The 20,144-nt window shown below is 38.3% G+C and overlaps 2 protein-coding genes across 3 annotated transcripts; both read right to left on the bottom strand.

The window, feature by feature from the left end:
• Positions 1-709: 709 nt before the first annotated feature.
• LOC113654893 (peptidase inhibitor 16-like) lies at positions 710-9,302 on the bottom strand. 2 transcript variants are annotated; one of them, XM_027165187.2, is made up of 7 exons: positions 8,904-9,302; positions 5,682-5,827; positions 5,462-5,534; positions 4,759-4,868; positions 4,475-4,566; positions 2,798-2,899; positions 2,149-2,288 (listed from the first exon to the last, which is right to left on the bottom strand). In XM_027165187.2, exons 1-6 carry the CDS (start codon positions 9,057-9,059, stop codon positions 2,832-2,834), a joined length of 645 nt encoding a protein of 214 aa, XP_027020988.1. In that variant the 5' UTR covers positions 9,060-9,302; the 3' UTR covers positions 2,149-2,288; positions 2,798-2,831. The 2 variants fall into 2 exon arrangements, with proteins under 2 accessions (XP_027020981.2, XP_027020988.1); XM_027165180.2 differs by lacking the exon at positions 2,798-2,899 and having other exon boundaries at positions 710-2,288; positions 8,904-9,263.
• A 1,764-nt stretch (positions 9,303-11,066) lies between these two features.
• Positions 11,067-19,094, bottom strand: LOC113655019 (peptidase inhibitor 16-like). Its single transcript, XM_027165283.2, has 7 exons — positions 18,856-19,094; positions 16,362-16,518; positions 14,090-14,235; positions 13,910-13,985; positions 13,087-13,196; positions 12,678-12,769; positions 11,067-12,229 (listed from the first exon to the last, which is right to left on the bottom strand). Exons 2-7 carry the CDS (start codon positions 16,515-16,517, stop codon positions 12,057-12,059), a joined length of 753 nt encoding a protein of 250 aa, XP_027021084.1. The 5' UTR covers position 16,518; positions 18,856-19,094; the 3' UTR covers positions 11,067-12,056.
• Positions 19,095-20,144: the final 1,050 nt, after the last annotated feature.

Below are 20,144 nucleotides of genomic sequence, written 5' to 3'. Positions count from 1 at the left end.
ATAAATAAATAAATAATGAGTTGCCACTTTTCTTTTCATTAAGGATGCTGAGAAATTGAAAGGCTCTTGAAGATGCTGAGAAGATCTGCATTACTAAATCATACATGTGTGATATTGATTTCATCGAAATCTCTTTCAGGAGGTAAAACAAAGCCGAGCTAATAATCTGTCACCTCGAGGGAAACTAATTACAGTTTCTTTCATTTATAAGATTTACCCAAACGAGTCTTTATCAATATGCTTCTGTGCCTTTGCTGCATTCTGGACTATTTTAAACCTTGACCGTTGACCTTTAGCTGCAAATTAACACCTCTCCTTATTCAAGGTCTTTGAGCTATTAGAAAAAAAACACCGGCTGAATATTCCAGCATGTTCATGATGTACGTTTCTGTGACATCAGGGAAGCAGCTTGAAATATTTCACTGGTCCTAATTTCCTCATTTTCCAGACATGGTAGGCGTCGTTTGCTTTGCTACAATGACTGTACTGTTCTCGTCACATCAATTAACCAAGAATTAGCTCTAATCTCATTTTAAAGCAACTTTGAAATCGGAAGCAAGCGAGATCGTTCACGACAATTCGATTAATAAAAGAAAAGCTGGATCGCTGGACGTACAGGCTACACTCCTGCTGCTCTGAGATGCTTAACAAACACACGCAAAGTCTTCACGAGGCCAGGTCATCGAACATTGTTCACATTGAAAGGAAATAAATACTCAGACACTTTTATTTTTGTTATTCAATACAAAATTAATATCTTTTGACATTATTCTTACAGATATGCATCAAAAAAGTATGGATTTATGAGCAGAAACATTGTGTGTAAAAATAACAAGTAGTTTATTATAAAATATAAAGTAACATAAAATTATATTGCATCGAATAGGTAAATAATTAGCCTTGAGACAGAGGAGTGGTGTGTGAGTGGGTTTGTGAGGTCTCAAGTCATTTCTATGAGCAGTTATTAAGACTCTGTCGCCCCCTGCTGGACTCCCTTAAACATACAATACAATATCAAACATAGATATCAGTGAAGGGAATCGAACCATCAACCCTGGAAGTGAACCCAGTTACACCTGAGTGTATGTAATCATAAAAAAAAAAATATTTAGAGTTTAAAGAAACATGTTAATCAGAAAATGATGTTCAAAAGTTTAGTAGTTTGATATAATGTTTTAAAAAGAAATCATGTGATTGTTTTTTTTTTAAACAAAGTGCTGATGTAATACTACACAATACGTCCTTTTATTACTCATCACACTCCAGTTACTTCACTCAGTTCCAGCTATTTTCCCAGGCTGTAAGATTTCATGTTAATTTTCTTTTCCAGTTTGTATTTGATCACAAATTAGAGCATTAACCTAAATCCTGTTTGAGGAACTTGAACAAAGAGTTCAGACTGAATATAAAAGCAAATTCATGATTATTTTCAATTCAGTCATGTCATATCAGCACTCACACATTTTCCCCTACACAACAAATGAAATAATTTATTTATTTTTTATTTATTTAAACCTTTCACTAAAGCCTGCCCTCTGTCGTACAAACATGGTAATTCTTCAGATTATACAGGTTAATTTTAACCAGACATATGAAACATTTTTACAATTTGTTTTTTTTTTTTGTCTAGCAAAACAAAAGAGAATGTGGAAAATTCTGACTTCTTTTGTCTTTTCCTGTGTTTATTTATATACTTTTGAGTAATTTGTTTTCTCATCCATGTAATTTTATTTACTTTATTTTTTGTGTTCACTGTTAGCTAACTAGCTTCCATCGGTTGTTTCCAGGTTTGTACTCGACAGATTTTCTGTTAAAGGATTTTCCTTAACTGAATATGATAATAATTATAATATTTAAATAATGGTGATGAAAAGAAATCTCTCATAGTGTAGCTTTTACACGTGAGCTGACTTCTGTGCCTCACATAAACGCATGAGCAATGCGATCGCTAAATATATTCTGGAGCGACTCTAAAACATCCGCTAACATTTGATATGGACGCTGTCATTGGTGATGGTCTAGTGGTAATAAATCAAGTCAACAAGAACATCTGAGGAACTTCATCCACAGTTAATAAAAAAAGTCTTAGGATTATATGTCAGGATTGGCGGCGTTAGCCGTACGATTGTATTCAAGTATTTAGAGTATAAAAGCGACCGTCAGACCAGTGAGCAGCAGTGTAGCCATTGAGAGTTTTGTAAAATCCCCTGAACTCACAGCTTTCGTCAATGGTGTTTCTGTCGGGTGCGTGTCCATGTAGTACTTATCCGTCATATTGTCGGCGGGAGCTGTAAGAAAGATTAGAAAGCTTTAGAGAATTTACCACCCGGTTATCATTAGTATATTAGCATACGACGCTATCATTATTAACGTTATAAGAACTAAGCACTACATTTATTCCACTTAAACATGTCAGGAGTAAATGTCTTACTTAAAAAAGCACATCTGTGGATCTTCAGTGATCTTGTGTTTTGCACTTAGGTTAAAGTAACTTATGCTTAAGTTATTATCCAAAAAAACCACTCCCTGTGCTAGCATTAACTGAGCTACTGAGAACCATGAGAACCATTTGCCTGGCAGTCTTCGGTATCACACTAGCCTTTTGTTTGAGAAAATTCCTACACAGTTAGTTTGGAATGATGAGCATGAAACATGTAATTCCAGCATGTTAGGAGGTGCTGTATGTACTTACGCGTAAAAAAATAAATAAATAAAAAATGTAGTCTTTGACTATAAGCACTTATAGACTCTACAAAGAATACTTATTCAAAAAATAAACAAAAGAAGCATAGCTTACGAGAATGTGGTAGCTCTGTTGTTAAGGTGTTGGACTATTCCTGGGTCATCAAGCTGCTAGTCCTAGGCACATTAGCTTGGCCCTGAACCTTTAATTGATTAGCTGTATAAATGAGATAAATGGAAGTTGCTCTGGATAAAGGGTGTCTGCCAAATGGAGGTAAAAATGGACGAAGCTCATACAGTTCATCATCCAAGACATGTTTGTCGACATGTCTTTTATTCCTTTCCTCTGTGCAGCTCTTTCACCTCCTCATCTGTAAATTTCACTCAAACACATAACCTGCTATCAAAAATTCCAATTTAATGCTAACATCGAAATCAAGGCCATTAAATGCGTCATCATGTAGATCGCTGACACTCAGAGCCGAGCCTCTGCAGAAACTCAGCAATCCTGTGGCTTTGATCTCCATGAATTCTGTGTTGCATTTCTCCTACATACAGTATCGTCGCTGTCGGGCGGAAACCTCGTATGTCCAAAATTTGGTCAATTTCATATTTTTTCACATATCCATGCTATTGGTCAGTCCCCACGTGGGTCTGTTATTTTTACATAACAGTCTTTTTTACATAACAGATTTTTATTTATAGTCTTGAAAATAGCTTGAGCGCAAATCTCTTAACTCCATTGGACACTTCAACTGTCCACCTCTTCTTCACTCCGCGGGAGAGCTTCGCGGCATGTTTCTCCTCAAGAAGAGTCGCAACGAATCGACACATCTTCTGAGGTAAATGTCTTCAAAACACTGGGCTCAAAGAAAAAAACATCTTGACCCCCGCTAGTTCTGGTGCTCGTCTGAGGACAGGAATTTCATGCAAGTCAATCCACTGTGCATTGCAGATTAGGTTTAGGGTTGATTTTAAGATTCTGATGCTCACCTACAAGGCCTTACATGGGTTGGCTCCTCAATATCTGACTGAGCTTTTAATTCCATATATTCCATCTCGCGACCTTCGTTCTTCTGAAACTGGTCTTTTAACTGTACCTTTAACTCGTTTAAAATCGATAGGAGCCTTCTCTTCACTAGCTCCAAAACTTTGGAATTCCTTACCAACTGAGATAAGGCAAGCAACATCTCTTGGTACTTTCACTTAAAACTAATTTTTTTAGGGTAGCTTTTAATTTGACTAATTTGTAATTATACATGGTGCTATAGTCTATTTTAATCTTTATATTATGTCTGTACTGTATTTTTCTTGTTTTTATTTTGCTTTTGTAAAGCGCTTTGAGATGTTCATTTAAAGGTGCTATAGAAAATAAAGGTTATTATTATTATTATTATTATTATTATTATTATTATTATTATTATTATTATTATTATTATTATTATAAGATACTGCGTTTTTTTTAAATTTCCTGAAAAATAATGATTTTGGAGAATCTGGAGGATTCTGCCCGACAGCGACGATATGATGTTAAACGTTAAACTCTAGCTGGAGCTCAAACCGCTATTCCTTAGTTTTGGGATCACTGGAATTGTTTGTCATATTAAACTCCATTCTAACAGTAAGAACTTCAGCAATAGGCAAGAAAATTAGCTCAGGAATCAGTAAACATCATAAACAGTTTCAGTCTAAACGTATTAATTTCAGAGGAGAGAGGAGTGTTAACAGGATGTTATGCCAGTTTATAAATGTATCACAGTGTAAGAGAAGCATTTGAAGGTTCTGGTCTTACTGCAGAGGTTTTCTATACATTCGATCGCCTTCGCTGGACAATTGGAACATGGCACTCCTGTCACATACGGGTGTTTTCCAAAAACATTCCCTCTGAAATTGAGACAAAAGATTACACTTAGCTTTAGCATGTAACTCACTTTGTAGAAAGTGACGTTTCTTCATAGATTTTGAGAATAATGTTAACAATTTTTCATGATGTTAGAAAGATGTTTTTCTATTTTAGTTGTTTGACAGGATTGAAGCGTGCAGGATTTATTCCCGATGTGATTAACAGAGACGTACAGTGGGGAATAGTTGCAGACCAGAATTGTCGAGTTCTTATACTCTAAATTCTTAACCGTCCTGCAGAGGTGGGAGGCACAGCCGACAGTGTCGCTCTTCGCCCACACTACCTGTAACAGCCACACGGCACACAAAGTACAATGTAAAGCAAATCCACCAAACTACAAGGTTATTAAATAAACATGCCTTTAATTCTCATTCATCGGCTTGTTAACGTGAACACAAAAACTTTAGCCAATGAGCAATTTAGTGTAAATCAAACCAATTTACGGAAAACTCAAACCCAAGGCGCGGCTGATTAACATTTAGCCACACCCACTAAACTCCATAATGTAAAAATGGCATCTGAACAGTGAAAAAAAAAAAAAACAGCCAAATCTTCTAGTAATGCAGTTCAGCCATTACCATAGACGCATACTAACACTTCCTACTTCTGCAGGGTGCCATTACTTTTGTCTGAATGGAATGGCATGAATGATTTGAAGCCAGTTGCTATTGTTTGGCATATTTAACATTACAGGGGTAAAAATTTTATGATGTTAACGGACCGTTTATCCGTAGCCGGCTTGATCAACGAGACCGATGCTAAGTGTGTGTTTAAACTTAAGCTCTAATGGAATTTGGTGGGTGTAACTAAATATCTGACTGTAAAAGAATAGAAATAATAATATTAGAGCCACTCAGGACTCACTGTAGCACTCACCTGTGTGTAATGTCCGCACATCCATAGATTGCATGTGTTGCTTTCATAGTTGTAATTTTCGTGTTCATCAAACCTGCCATTGGAGAACGAGCAGATATGGAGAACCTTTGCATTACCATTCAATAATATTGCACAAGGTTATTTAATTCACAGCCAAGTACAAGCACCAGAGCCACAGTGAGATCTTATCTGAAATGAGGAGTCATGATTTTGTGCGTACCACATATGTATGGATGTGTTGACGTTTAGAGTCCCGGCGGTGACGAAGAGGTTTTCTCCCAGTACGTTCTCCACATCCGGGTTGTGTTTCCAAATGCATTGCTCGGCGTAACCTGCAGCCACCAAAGCTAGTCCATCATCCCACGTCTGCATAACAACAAACGCACAATTCAGACATCTGCCATTGTTACAAATGCTGTTTTATTCTGATTGGTCAGATGATGTTAAGTCATTTCCTGCGGAACAGCACGTTTTTGTTCTTCATGCAGAAGGAACAAATTATTATTTAACAAAGACAAATATAGAATTGTTGACATTTCTGTGAGAAGTTTATGTAGCTGAGAACCCCAGGTAAGAAGTCTCCGGTGTCGCTGGAAGCTTTCCATCTTGGGAAGATAACATGACAAGCTTTGGGTTTTTATTATATTAACTTCAAGTGAGAGAAAAAAAACACAAGGCTGGTGAAGGAACGGATGATGATAGCTGCGATATCGGAAGTGACAACAAACAATCGGAGCTGATTTGTTTTGTGGACGCTTTACAACACATCAAATGGAAAAAAATATTTAAATCCGTACATTTACGCCGAAAGAAGAAGAAGAAGAAGAAGAAGAAGAAGAAGAAGACTCTAAACAGTCTAAAAAGTGCAGTGTCATTCATTAATAAATGAAATACCATCCTGTCATGGACTCTTATATATATATATATATATATATATATATATATATATATATATATATATATATATATATATATATATATATATATATATACAGGGTATATGCAGAAAATTTGTTATTTAAGGCGGTAGGGTTGGGCGGTAGGGTTGGGCGGGGTGGCGTTAGGGTTGGGTGGGGGTGGGGGTGGGGTTCCCAGGGGCGGGGCTTCTTTGTGAGATAGACCACAAACTCTGTACTACGTTTAACAATTATTAAAAACAGCCACGTGCAACCTAGCTAGCAGGTGAAGATCTCAAACAACAAAATCACCAGCTAACTTACTTTAAATTTGCAAGAACTATAGACTAATGCAATAACAGACTTAAATAAACCCAGAACATAAGTCCACTTACATTTCTCACAGACACGTGTTTTATCAGCTGGCTAGTTATCCTCCAGACAGTGAAGGACCACGTCCTTCTCACATTTCGGCACACAAAGTTGCGAGATGCACCTGTCGGCCTTTTGTGCAGTGGATTTTTTTTTTTGGACGACCTAGTCAAGGCGGTAGGGTTTCTCACCTTACGCGTGCCGCCCGAACCGCAAAGTGCTGCGGGAAACCCTGTATATACATCGTGTTCTATGGTAGACTTTTTATTTAACATTTGTGGAAGGAGTCTCCAGTGTCAGAGGTAAAACATTTTCCACTGTGGAAAAGCTCTTGGAGTATTTCAATCTGTTGGAAGAACCTTCATCATCCCGCTGATATATTACACCGAGCGTTATTAATAGCCTGTTTAAAGTCGTATCTGTTTCAGATCTGTACACTGATACGCAATCCAGCTTTGCTCTGTCCAAACTCAGACACACCTGCTCCAGATGGAAAGAACCTCGAACTCTACTTACTACGTTCCAATAAAACCCTGGATGTTGTTGTGTTAGAGAGGAAATATAACAGTTGTGGTTGTGTGATGAAGTTACTGTTACCGCAGTTCCGATATTCCAGTAATCACACACACTGTTGACATAAACACGCCACTGTTTTAGCCATTAATAGTTAATTATTTATTAGTAACTATTACAAAGCGCTGATGCCGGAGATTCCTTCGGTTAATACGTAAACGTAAATGTCTTCTCTCAGCAAACCTTAGCACTACACTATATGTATACAGATATTACATAGTGCTTATTTTATAGTTTATTTTGTTGTTTTAATTTTAATCTTTATATTATGTCGTACTGTATTTTTCTTGTTTTTATTTTGATTTTGTAAAGTGCTTTGAGATGTTCTTTTAAAGGCGCTATAGAAAATAAAGGTTATTATTATTATTATTATTATTATTATTATTATTATTATTATTATTATTATTATTATTATTATTATTATTATATGTTACTCCCTTTTAAACAAATCAACATCTGACCAATCACAACGCTGCAAACTGATGCAGCAAATAATGTTATTCTTGCATTATTAAATTAATTTAATTTAGTACACAGGGTTATCAAATGGGGATTTTTACTCACACACACACACACACACACACACACACACACACACACACACACACACACTTACACACACACACACACACACACACACACACACACACACACACACACACACACACACACACACACACACACACACACACACACACACACACACACAAGCTTATCTACTCAGACACTACTCAGCACACTCAACATCGGCATGTTGGCACAGTTTAAAGAAGCCGAGATAAATCTATCATCCTCCTACACATTATCCGCTCCATCCTTGGAATTTCATACAGCCGTGAGACATCGTCCAGTCGCACTGGATGTCCACACTTTATTCAAACGATCGAGCGGTGACGTATGAAACGGGTGGATAGAAACACGATGACGGATTACAATTGTACACCTCATGCATGTGGAATGGTGGGGTTTAAAAAAAGTACTCAAACACACAGATGACTTGCACAAAGCACTAAGGAGTAATAACGTAGCTAACGTGATCCAGATGTGACTGATGCTGTGTGATTTACATTTACAGCGTTTAGCAGACGCCAGAGCGACTTACACTTTACCTCGTTTTCATACGACTGAGCAATTGAGCATTAATGGCCTTGCTCGGGGGGCCCGGCAGCGGCAGCTCGGTGGATGTAGGAATTGAACTCACAACCTTCCGATCTGTAGTCCAACACCTTAACCACTAGGCTACCACATCCCACATCATAATTGTCTCCCCTTACTTCCATGCAATGTGTGTTTTATTTTATTACGAAGTTATTCGTTTTTCTACATGGAATCTGTACATAGAACCATAAAGAGTTCTCCCAGAGGAACATCTCCTCCATTCTCCCCTCAGAGATGAAAGGACCCTTAAATAATCCGCTGGGATTATTTTAAAGCCACCGGATCTTCACAGCTTTTCAAAAATGTAAGGAACCGAATGAGTAGTAAACGATGCCTCAGTCTTCTGATCAGTTAGATGTCAGTGGCACAGTAACCCTTATTGCACCATACACCAAACTGGCAGCATTATGGACGGAGGAGGATCGGGTCCAGTCGACACTCACCATGCGTAGCATATCAGCAGCTGGAGGATTGACGACGGAGCGGTAGATGTTATGTAAATTCAAGATCGTCTTCTTCTCTTCTTCAGTAAGCTGCCCGGACACTAAAGCCAGGACGAGTCCGAATCGGGCATAGTACAAAGCTGTTTTCCAAATCATCCTCACAGAGCAAAGTGTACTCCTCTTAGGAACGCTCGTCAGTCCAGATGTGAGCTAAGCATGTTTGAGAAGGTTTTTATGGCTTTACGAGAGAGAGAGAGGAGGTTCTAAACCCCTTTGCCTGGAACTCCCACCCTGTGTTACACTTGCTCAACCCTCACAAGGTCAAGTTACATATTTTCTTCACACACATACACAAGTCAGCTCACATACAGTACGAACGCTTCGGTGCCTCCTCGTTGTCAGTAAGATCCACAGACATCTGCTCCATGAATCTTCTTCCGTTATGGAAGTATCAGTCCAAACATGAGCTTACATCTGGAGCATAAGTGTCACTTTTTTTACTTAGCAATGTGTGTCCTAACATCCTGGCCCTTGTTTCCTTCTGTCTGTGCATTTCATAAGAAAATGAATGCAACCAATAACAAAGGACACAGTCAGATCCAAACCACTCTTGTTTTTCCTCAGGGTTTTTTTTTTATGTGTGCTAGAGTTACTTTCATAATGTCTGCAGGATGAAGCTGGAGAACTGGGGTTAGTTTGAGGGTTTGAGCAGCCTGAGGCTCGTTGTTTTAGCAAAACGTTCATAAAAAAATGTTTTGTGCTTCATGTGTTGGGTTTTAATCCGTTTTGTTTATTATAAGCATCGGTTGTACACATTTAAAGGTGTAATCAAGGATTTATGGGGAAAAGTTATCATGTTTTATAGTTCACAATACCAAAATATATTTTATTAAATTTGTTCCTTCCAGAGCACTTGAGTGAAATTCTCCGGATGCTAGCAGAAGAAGGGAAGGTTTTTGAGCTGACTCGTAGAAACATGTCTTTGTCATGAAGGGCTGGATGTCGGTGATTCATATCATTTGTTTTTACTTTCTGCTGTTTCCAGGTTGTTGTTTTTTTGTTTTTTTTTTTGCTGTGTATGTTTTAAAGAAACTTCTAGAATGTCAGGGGAATTTTGTCAAATATTATAAAATAACTGATTTGGGAAAACAATTAAATTGAACTTATATAGTACGGGGGGGGGGACACACGGTGGCTTAGTGGTTAGCATGTTTGCCTCACACCTCCAGGGTCGGGGGTTCGATTCCCGGCTCCGCCTTGTGTGTGTGGAGTTTTCATGTTCTCCCCGTGCCTCGGGGGTTTCCTCCGGGTACTCCGGTTTCCTCCCCCGGTCCAAAGACATGCATGGTAGGTTGATCGGCATTTCTGGAAAATTGTCCGTAGAGTGTGTGTGTGTGAGTCAATGAGAGAGTGTGTGTGTGCCCTGCGATGGGTTGGCACTCCGTCCAGGGTGTATCCTGCCTCGATGCCCGATGACGCCTGAGATAGGCACAGGCTCCCTGTGACCCGAGTAGTTCGGATAAGCGGTAGAAAACGAATGAATGAATGAAGGATAGGCATCACAACGCAGGTCTATAAAAAAGCTGGATAGAGAAAGCTACAGAGCTTTAGCAAGGACCTTAAACCTGTCAGATCGATTGGTTCTATAATATGCAAGTGGAAAGTTCATGACTCGACGACTGTGATGATCTCCGGCAAAGATTCTACATCGCTTTTGTTGCAGTCGTCTGCTAAAGCTCTGCACAGATCTTCTCTGGACAGACTAAAGAAATAAAACAGCTCACTAGCATTAATACGAACGTATGTCGTGTTTGGAGAAAGAAGGGTTGCTTTTAGGATCCTGTGTACACCGTGTGTACACTGAAGCACGGTGGTGTTAGCATCGTGATATGGGAACGTACACATCAACCAAGTAACGGACTGCTTGGTGAACAGCTTGGACTGTTTGTTTTTTTCCTTATCATATTATGTGGAAAACATGAGTGGTGACAGAAGCACTGGCACCGAATCCTATTACTCATATGGAGGTCACGGGAGTCCTGGGAAAGCACAGGATAGTCTTTATAAGAGATAACAGCTACAGCACATAGGTAGAAATCTACATGTACAGAAGCTGCTGTGAAATCTTGAAATAAGACAAAAACATCAACTGAAAACACAAAGTGAGCATGTAGATAAATAATTTATTCATTTAGTCACACAAATAGCGTGTCCAAATACGTCCGGCCTTTTTTTTTTTTTTTCACATAATAAGACAAAATGACAAAAAGGATTATACATTTTAATTATAAATAGCTTGTTAGAATAAAACAAAATGCTACAGAATAAACATTTAAAATAAATTTCTGTATTTTTCTGTCATTTTTGTTTCATGGAGTTTCGTTTCGATTTAGTTTTCAGTTCAAAACAACATCGACGACGACGACGACAAAACGTAAAAACCCTCCTTATTTAACATATAATACAATCTGTGTGTAAAATATATATATATGTATACTGTATATAAATACTGAACAATAATGTAAGGAGCTTAACGTGAAAAAAAACACCCACTGTAACCCATGTGATATTATAGTATTCCAAATAAATTGATTTCGAAACATTTTAGATATAATACTATAGAATGTGTCTTATTTATTACTATAATAAATCAAGGCAACAGCAGGTCAGGAACTCATCAAATGCTATTTAGGGCATGATTTTATATATACAGTATATATATACTATATATATGTACTTCTCTTTTCTGCCACAGGCTCCACAGATCTATGAAGCCAACACTCCCCTTCAGATCCCACATCCCCAAGGACCTTCCACTCCCCCTCCCACTAACATAAGGAAACATGCACCAGTCACTTTGTGCAGCATTGGTCTGCCTATTCTCCACTGCATCTACATATGCTTTGCACTTTATTTAAATCTCATTGCTAATATTTTGCACCTTGGGACTGAGAGAAATACATTTTCGATTCTTTTTTGTGTATATACTGTACATGTGAAAGAGTTGACAATAAAGAAAAACTTGAAACTTGAAACTTGAAACTTGAATATATACGTACAAAACATACATAAAGAACAAATAAAAACAAATGTACAGTTTTGGCTGTCAAGGATTCTTATTTCCGTGGAACGACGTAATCAATGCAGTCGTCTTCAAGACTCTGTAAAAGTCCCAGGGATGAAAGAATAGAACACTGTCAGGCCGGCGAGCAGTAGAGGAACCGAAGAGGGTTTCGTAAATCCTCCTGAAGTTGCAGTGGGGCTTGTGTTAAATATCGTCGCTAGAGAGGCATCTGTGAGTCCTATAGGAATATCGGTGCCTCGATCTGGAGGAAAGACACAACGGGTTATAAGATTCTGCTGAACATGAAAGCAAAATGCTTTAAAACTTTATTAGCATTATGATAAACGTTTAGAAAACGTACAGCCACGACATTCGTTATGAGAATCGTACTATAGCGGCGTTACTATAGTAACAACTTACACAAGGACTCCTCTGGCGGACGCTCGACAATTAAAACATACGGTTAACTACGAAGCTCTGACGCCGGAGACTCATTCCGTAAATGTTTAAAAAAAAACAAAAAAAAAAAACAACAACAACAGAAAATGTCACCATATTAATGATCGGTCAAGTTTTTTTTTTTCATTTGTGTACCAAAGACCAAATCCCTGTATATGTTGTTACCATAGAAACAGAACAGCATTTGTACAAGATAAGTTATTATCAACGAGGACACGAACAGGACGTCACTGTACAGGAGGTAACCTTACCGCAGTAATTGTTCGTACATCTTTGCGTCTCTTTTGGACAAGCAGTGCACGGAGGTCCTTCCTTATAGGGTGACTGTCCTTTTATACTGCCTCTGTAGAGCATATAACATTGTTTTAAGTTAGTCTGCTAATACGTATGGAAAACTGTGTAGGTTTCTTTAGTAAGGATAAATTAATAAACTAAATAAAGATTGCTGATAAATTAAATGTATTTTAATCCATTATGCTCATAATGCTAACAAAGTAGGCGTGGTCTCGTTCGTGTTGACTCCGCCCCCACATACAGATATCACTGCACGGTTTGGTAGAGTAGATCCAATGCCGTGTAAATTACACATAGTGCATGAACACCCTACGAACATATGACAGTAGGATAATCCAGCTGTAGCAGATTGAAACACAGACTTACGGAGGATAATAGTTGCAGACCAGCATTGTGGCATTTTCAGCATCAAATTTAGAAACACTCGGGCAATATTGTGCAGCGCAGCCGACAAACGAGGTGTTCGCCCACACCATCTGAAACAAACACACATAGACTTTATTTCACTTCAGTGATCAAAAAAAAAGAACAAGAAAAAGTGTTTTGTTTCGTTATTTACAAATTTTACATTTCAAAATTGTGTTTGAATTTAGTAAACAGTGGAAATGTTTTTTTTTGGGGGGTGGGGGGGTTGTGGGGTGGTGGTTTTATTCTATATATTGTTATTGTAATTCATGATTTATCTAGTTTTCAGTAAAATATCTTTTCTGTTTGTAATAGAATTTAAACACGAAAGTGATCATTTTATAAAAATCAGTGTGATCGCGTGTAAAAAAAGAAAGAAAAAAAGACGCTCGACATTTCGAACAGAAAAAAACATCACATTCAAAACTAAATTATTCACACGTGAATCTAAATCGGATGGAAAAGACTATTGAAAAAAATCTGAAGGTAAAACGTGCAAAATCAAACAAAATATTCAGCAAGAAATAGAAATTAATTGTAGAAATAAAAATTCTAAATAAATCCCTCGCGTTATGAAACGAATCTGTAAAAATCCCGCTTATGAAAACTTTATTTCGGTGCGGAAAATTTTAAGAAAATATCAGGATGAATTTTGACCAAAAAAAAAAAAAAAAATTGTAATTGGGATTGTGAAAACTTTGTGAAAGTAAATAAATCATGTTAAAAACAGAGACATATGGAGTAAAATCATTCAGGATGGTGGTGCGATGTTCTTCTCGCTCACCTGAGTGTAGTCACCACACGGTTTCCCAGCAATACAGTTGTTCAGGTAGAAATTGTAATTCACGTGCTGGTCAAACCTGGAGAAAGAGAACAAAGACGTCACGGACGATCCACTTGCTCGCTGCTTGGTTGTTTATTTGAGCTCGGCCGTGTGGAGCCGTCGTAAAACCTTCATTCTTACCATACGCTGAATGGGTGGCTGACCAACAGGGGTCCGAGAGTCATGTAGGTGCTTTCACCAAGTATGCCTTCGATTTTAGGGTTGTGATCCCATACGCACTGGGCAGCGTATGCTGCAGCCACCTCGCTCAGCTTGTCGTTCCAAAGCTACACAAAAACAACACAAGGTTCACACGTCTGCAAAATAACATCTGGGCTCACTGATGGATCACTAAAGCAGCTCTAATACCTATTATTTTAAACATATTTTAAAATTTAAAAACAATTTTTTTGTAAAAAAAAAAAACAAAACTCGGTAAACAAGATGAAACTCTCAGTTGCTTATTATTATTATTATTTAACAACAGAGGTTTTTATTCCTCTTATACCATGACTTGGTTTCCGTCCTTGTGACCAGATTTATTTATTTATTTTTCAATTTCTCATTTTTTTTTCCACTTAAAGTTACAAGTCTGTGAAACAATTTGGAAATTTGGAAACACACACACATTCTCTCTCTCTAGAGAGCGAGAGAGTAGAGACGCGCTAGCAGCGCAGCGCGAGAGGCGCTAGCGCGCAATGGAGCGAGAGGCAGAGAACGCGCGCGCGCGCGCCACAAAAAAAAAAACAGGAGAGAGAGAGCGAGAGAGAGAGCGCAACAGCGGCTCGCGCGCTTATCGCAGAAAGGACGAGAGAGCCGATGAGCGAACACAACAAAAAATACAAGGTAGAGAGAGAGAGAGAGAGATAGATAGCAGAGATAGAAGATAGAGAAGGATAAAGGAAGAGAGAGAGGCGACAAGAGAGAGAGAGAGAGAAAAAAAACAAAAACACAAAAAGGATAGGAGAGATAGGAGAGATAAGAGAGAGAGAGAAGCGAGAGAAAGAGAGAGAGAGAGAGATAAAACAAACAAAAAAAAATTCTGACTAGAGTAGAGAGAAGCGAGAGAGAGAGAAGGGACGAGAAGAGCTCCGAGAGAGTAAAAAAACAAAAAAAAAAAACAAAAAAAAAAAAAAAAAAACAAAAAAAAGGAGATAGGAGGAGAGCGAGATAGGAGTCAAGAGAGAGATCTCGAGCGTAGACAAAAAAAAAAACAAAAATGCAAGAGAGAACGAAAAAAACAACAAAAAAACCAAGAAACACACCAAAAAAACAAAAAAAAGTCACACACGCAAAAACAAAAAAACTCACAAAAAAAACAAAACAAACTCAAGTACACAACAAAAAAAAAACTAAACTCACAAACAAACACACAAACACACACACACACAAACACACACACACTCACTCACACACACACACACACACACACACACACACACACACACACTCACACACACACACACACGCACACTCACACACACTCACTCACACACACAAACACTCACACACACACACACACACTTACTCACACACACACACACTCTCACTCACTCACATGCACACACAAACACTCACACACACACACACACACAAACACGCACACACAAACACTTACACACACACACTCACACACACACAAACACGCACACACACACACACACACACACACACACACACACACACACACACACACACACACACACACACACAAACACATGTTTGTCTCACAATCCTTTCTGAAGGCTTTTTAATGTAATTGACATAATTATTGTTATAATTACTAAGGTAACTATTTCTATTTATGCTTCTCATAAATCTGTCAGCTGCCATTTAAATCATAATGTCGTCTTTATCACACCGGCGATTAGCACAAAGCCTTGAGGTAATCAGTGAAGGCTCAAATCCTGACATCAGCTTAATTTATTTGTGCATGTAGGAATGCTGCAGTGATCACAGGCTGTTTGTGCCGCCGGTGTTCAGTATCTTATCAGTTACGTTTTATTTTTATCACGTTTATCACGTTTATCACGTTTATCACTCTTAGAACTCAGCTGTTTGCTTGGATTTTGTTTTATTTGTTTATTTTATGCATCGAAGCATCATCGGACTTGCGTTTAGACGTGATGATAAAGGTTCAAGGTAAAGGTCCAGGATGTTCTATTCTAGTTTGTTCCATCCTAAAACATATACAGATACAGTAACTAGGGTAGGACACGGACGCTAGCACCAATAAAGGATTGACTAGCTTGTTCACCATCTATTATTAAACATTTAACTTTCTACAGGAAGGAATACTTCATATATTTTTAGACTAGAACTCTTGAGAATACAATTTTACTCCCAAATCCTCCATACAACAAATAGCCAACATTCTCAGCTGATGTTGGTGCAGGAACATGATGGTGCTCACCATGCGTTGCATATTAGCAGCTCCAGGGTTGACTGAGGAGCGGTACTGGTTGAGCAAATTCACAATCTGGGTCTTCTCATCACTAGTGAGGTCCCCAGACACTAAAGACAGGACAAGCCACAGTTGGGCGTAGAGCAGAGCTGTTCTCCAAATCATCCTGGAAATGCAGAGAAAAAAACAAAGACGATTTGTAAATGTTAGCATTCGTGGAAAAGTCTGACTGAGGAATCATTTCTGAAGGTTTTGGACCTTCTCAAGACTCGTGGAGTCGAGTCACATGTTTCACAAAAGAGCTCAAGCACGTGTCCAGATCAATCCGACAAAACAATGCTTTGGCTTGGAAAGAATTCATCAACATGAAAGAAAGCCTGTAATTACAGTACGATCCTCGCCTCATGATCTGCACTGGGTGTGGCACAAATGTGACACCGCCGTCCTTAATGTGTATCATCTGGTTAATTATACCATGAAAATGGGGCGGAAAAAAACATGTGAGTCTAGTATTGTCTTAATGCGTCATTCCAACATCGATTCCAACCGTAACATTAACGTCTGTCTGCAGGCCACCGTGGCGGAGAATCTATGACGTCTGTGAAGCAATTGATGATGCAATCACGTTAAAATACAGAACATAAATTAAATTCATTTAGAAACTGATCTTGGGGCTAAAATTTTAAGTGATTCAAAATATGAAATAAAATAAGCTCTTGATTTAAAGGGATTTTTCTCTTTGCATATTTCGATCTGATATCTGATTTCACCTCACTATGATTTACTCATTTTGATTTGATTTTACATCAAATAAATTTCCATCATCAGATAACTAAATAACTTTGCTTATGTTAGCGAAACCTGCTGCTGAGATAATCACATCATTTATCCCGTAAATAAGGAATTTTTTATGTAGAATTTTTACGTTTTACACCAAAACAAAAAATCGCTCATCATTTATCTCTTAACGTAGCTAGCTAACGTTAGCTTACGATGCATCAGAGAAAATGATCAACAGAATATAAGCCCAATAATATTGTCACAGTCCTTCTTTCCTCAAAACGGAAGGCTACGTCTTTCTTACGATTTATAGCCACAACATGATTTTTTTTTACATTATTTTTCAGGCCTGCAGCCGCACAGTATTTTCTCCACCTACTGTATGTTAAACCAGTCTAGAGAGCTTAACACCTCGACCTGACCAAGGAGTTCGAGTCTGTGGGAGGACCCGAGAGGTATGCGAGGAACTCCATGCATGACCATTTAAAGCTCTGATAACACGTCTCCACCACCCCTCCAAAAAAAATCAACAGCACCCAGCTAGCGTGGTAAAATATCTGACAGTGCTTTATAACTCGTGCTAAACTGGTCTGACTGGAAATCTTAATAATATAGCCATTACATATAGGAGTGGTCAAATCTCTCCTATTAGTTAGCATGCTTAGAAACTAGACGACAATGATAACAAAGCGTCCAAAAACAGGAGCAGTTTTAGAGTAATTAGCAAATTTTCGCCCATTTTCAAGACACAATTTTTAAAGAATTGAGGTCAAAACAGTTTGATGATACGAAGTCCGTCCGTATCTGGAAAGAAACGTCGAGAGGTTTGAACGGAAATGTAGCAAGTGGAAAGGGAAATTTTGGGAGGAAAATATAAAAAATAAAAAATTTAATAAAGCGCAGGCGCAGGGGAGAAAAATGTCGAGAAATCATTGTTAAAAAATTGGAAACGAGAGAGAACGTATAATAAAATATTTCGATCGCTATCATGCTACAATACTAGCCTAGCTCCGTTTTCCGGTGCAGCGAGTGTCACGTTTTCATTGTGTTTTAAAATATTGGCCATAATAAAAGGAATATCACGCGGTGGAGACGAGTGTGAGGAAAACAACAGATTTCATTAAATAAACAAACAAACAAACAAACAAACAAACAAACAAACAAACAAACAAACAAACAAATAAATAAATGGATGGATGGATGGATGAATAAATAAATAAATAAATACACAAATAAATAAATAAACAATCAAATAAATAGATAGCTAGATAGACAAATAAATAAATAAATAAATAAATAAATAAATAAATAAATAAATAAATAAATATGTTTAGAAAAAAAATCTGATAAAACAATTAAAACCTGGATTTAATAAGCAGTTATTTGTGAACAGACAAGATCAGACGAGTGGAACGTGACGATCAGACTCAGTTGTGAGACACTGAGATTTACTGCAGGAAATATGAGCAGAGAGACTGATGATCAGAGCGATTAGAAGCTCTCTATCATAGAGAACATCAATTATTTCACATATTAGATTAGATTAGATTAGATTAGATTAAATTAGATTCAACTTTATTGCACATGCACAAGTACAAGGCAACAAAATGCAGTATCACACACCATCTGTACCCCTGGGTGAACACACTCAACATCTTAACTCTTAAATCTTTCCCCAGCAAAGTCATCAACATCTCAGAAGCGTTCGTCTAAGCCGACTTACGTGATACAGGATCGGATCGGCGCACACAGATCTCAGCAGCTGAGTGTAAAGATGTTGCCTGTTCTCCTGCAGCGTCTCTGTCAGTCCTCGGGTGAAGAGTTAACACCTTGAAAGTCAGCTCAGGATCTTAACCAACTGTTCCAGCGGCTTTGTTCTTAATAAATTGATGAGAGAAAAGAATGAGGTTTGGCTTGCTCGGGTGTGTTCGGATTCAGAATGCATGAACGTATCATTCTGCGTCCATGCTTTATGATGTTTGTATAGACATTCAGTGAATTAACTGTTAATTACTGTGACATGCAGAGAAATACATAGCCACAGCCGAGACAGAAGAAAATCCCGTCTCACAACCTCGTCGTTATTATCACTTATACAATATGACGCTAACGTACATCGAACAGCCGTAACACAGGTGTAAACCTGATCAATTTGATGCCCTAGCAAGAAATTACGTAATCTTGTTATCTAGTCGTGTATAAAAATCACAATTTACAAAAAACATAAAAATGAAGTGTTAAACCTGACGTGACCCCTACTCAGAATTTGTTCTCTGCATGTAACCCATCCAAAGTGCACATACACACACACACACACACACACACACACACACACACACACACACACACACACACACACACACTGTGAACACACACACTGTGAACACACACCCGAAGCAGCATGTTATTTCTTATGTTAATAAGTGAAAAGGGATGTGCACAGGGATGTGGTTAAGGTGTTGGGCTACCAATCGGAAGTGTTAGGGTTAGGGTTAGGGTTAGGGTGAGTTCAATTCCTACGTCCACCAGTCTGAGCAAGGCCCTTAACCCTCAATTGCTCAGTTGTATAAAAAAAAAAAGTAAGTCGCTCTGGATAAGGGTGTCTGCTAAATGCTGTAAAATATAAAACCACAGCTTTGTGAGGAGACGTTAAATCACGTGGCTGCTTCATGGAGGAATTTATATCACTGGGTTTGTTAAGAAGGTTTATGTTGTAGTTTGTTTATTTTGCTGAAGTGCAAACAGATTACTCACTCACTCTCTCTCACTCATTTTCTACCGCTTATCCGAACTTCTCGGGTCACGGGGAGCCTGTGCCTATCTCAGGCGTCATCGGGCATCGAGGCAGGATACACCCTGGACAGAGTGCCAACCCATCACAGGGCACACACACACTCTCATTCACACACACACTCACACACTACGGACAATTTTCCAGAGATGCCAATCAACCTACCATGCATGTCTTTGGACTGGGGGAGGAAACCGAAGTATCCGGAGGAAACCCCCGAG

The sequence above is a fragment of the Tachysurus fulvidraco genome, chromosome 23, assembly GCF_022655615.1.
Source record: "Tachysurus fulvidraco isolate hzauxx_2018 chromosome 23, HZAU_PFXX_2.0, whole genome shotgun sequence".
Classification (NCBI taxonomy): domain Eukaryota; kingdom Metazoa; phylum Chordata; class Actinopteri; order Siluriformes; family Bagridae; genus Tachysurus; species Tachysurus fulvidraco.
Note: the sequence above shows the minus strand (reverse complement) of the source record. Positions and strands in the feature narration are given on the sequence as shown.

Coding starts and splice junctions, on each gene's coding strand:
- LOC113654893 (XM_027165180.2), bottom strand. CDS start 9,059: ATGATTTGGAAAACAGCTTTGTACTATGCCCGATTCGGACTCGTCCTG. Junction 5,535..5,681: donor AACACATCCATACATATGTG/GTACGCACAAAA, acceptor CTCCAATGGCAG/GTTTGATGAACACGAAAATT. Junction 4,567..4,758: donor GTCTGCAACTATTCCCCACT/GTACGTCTCTGT, acceptor TCTCAATTTCAG/AGGGAATGTTTTTGGAAAAC.
- LOC113655019 (XM_027165283.2), bottom strand. CDS start 16,517: ATGATTTGGAGAACAGCTCTGCTCTACGCCCAACTGTGGCTTGTCCTG. Junction 13,986..14,089: donor AGCCACCCATTCAGCGTATG/GTAAGAATGAAG, acceptor CTCTTTCTCCAG/GTTTGACCAGCACGTGAATT. Junction 13,197..13,909: donor CGTGTGGTGACTACACTCAG/GTGAGCGAGAAG, acceptor TGTTTGTTTCAG/ATGGTGTGGGCGAACACCTC.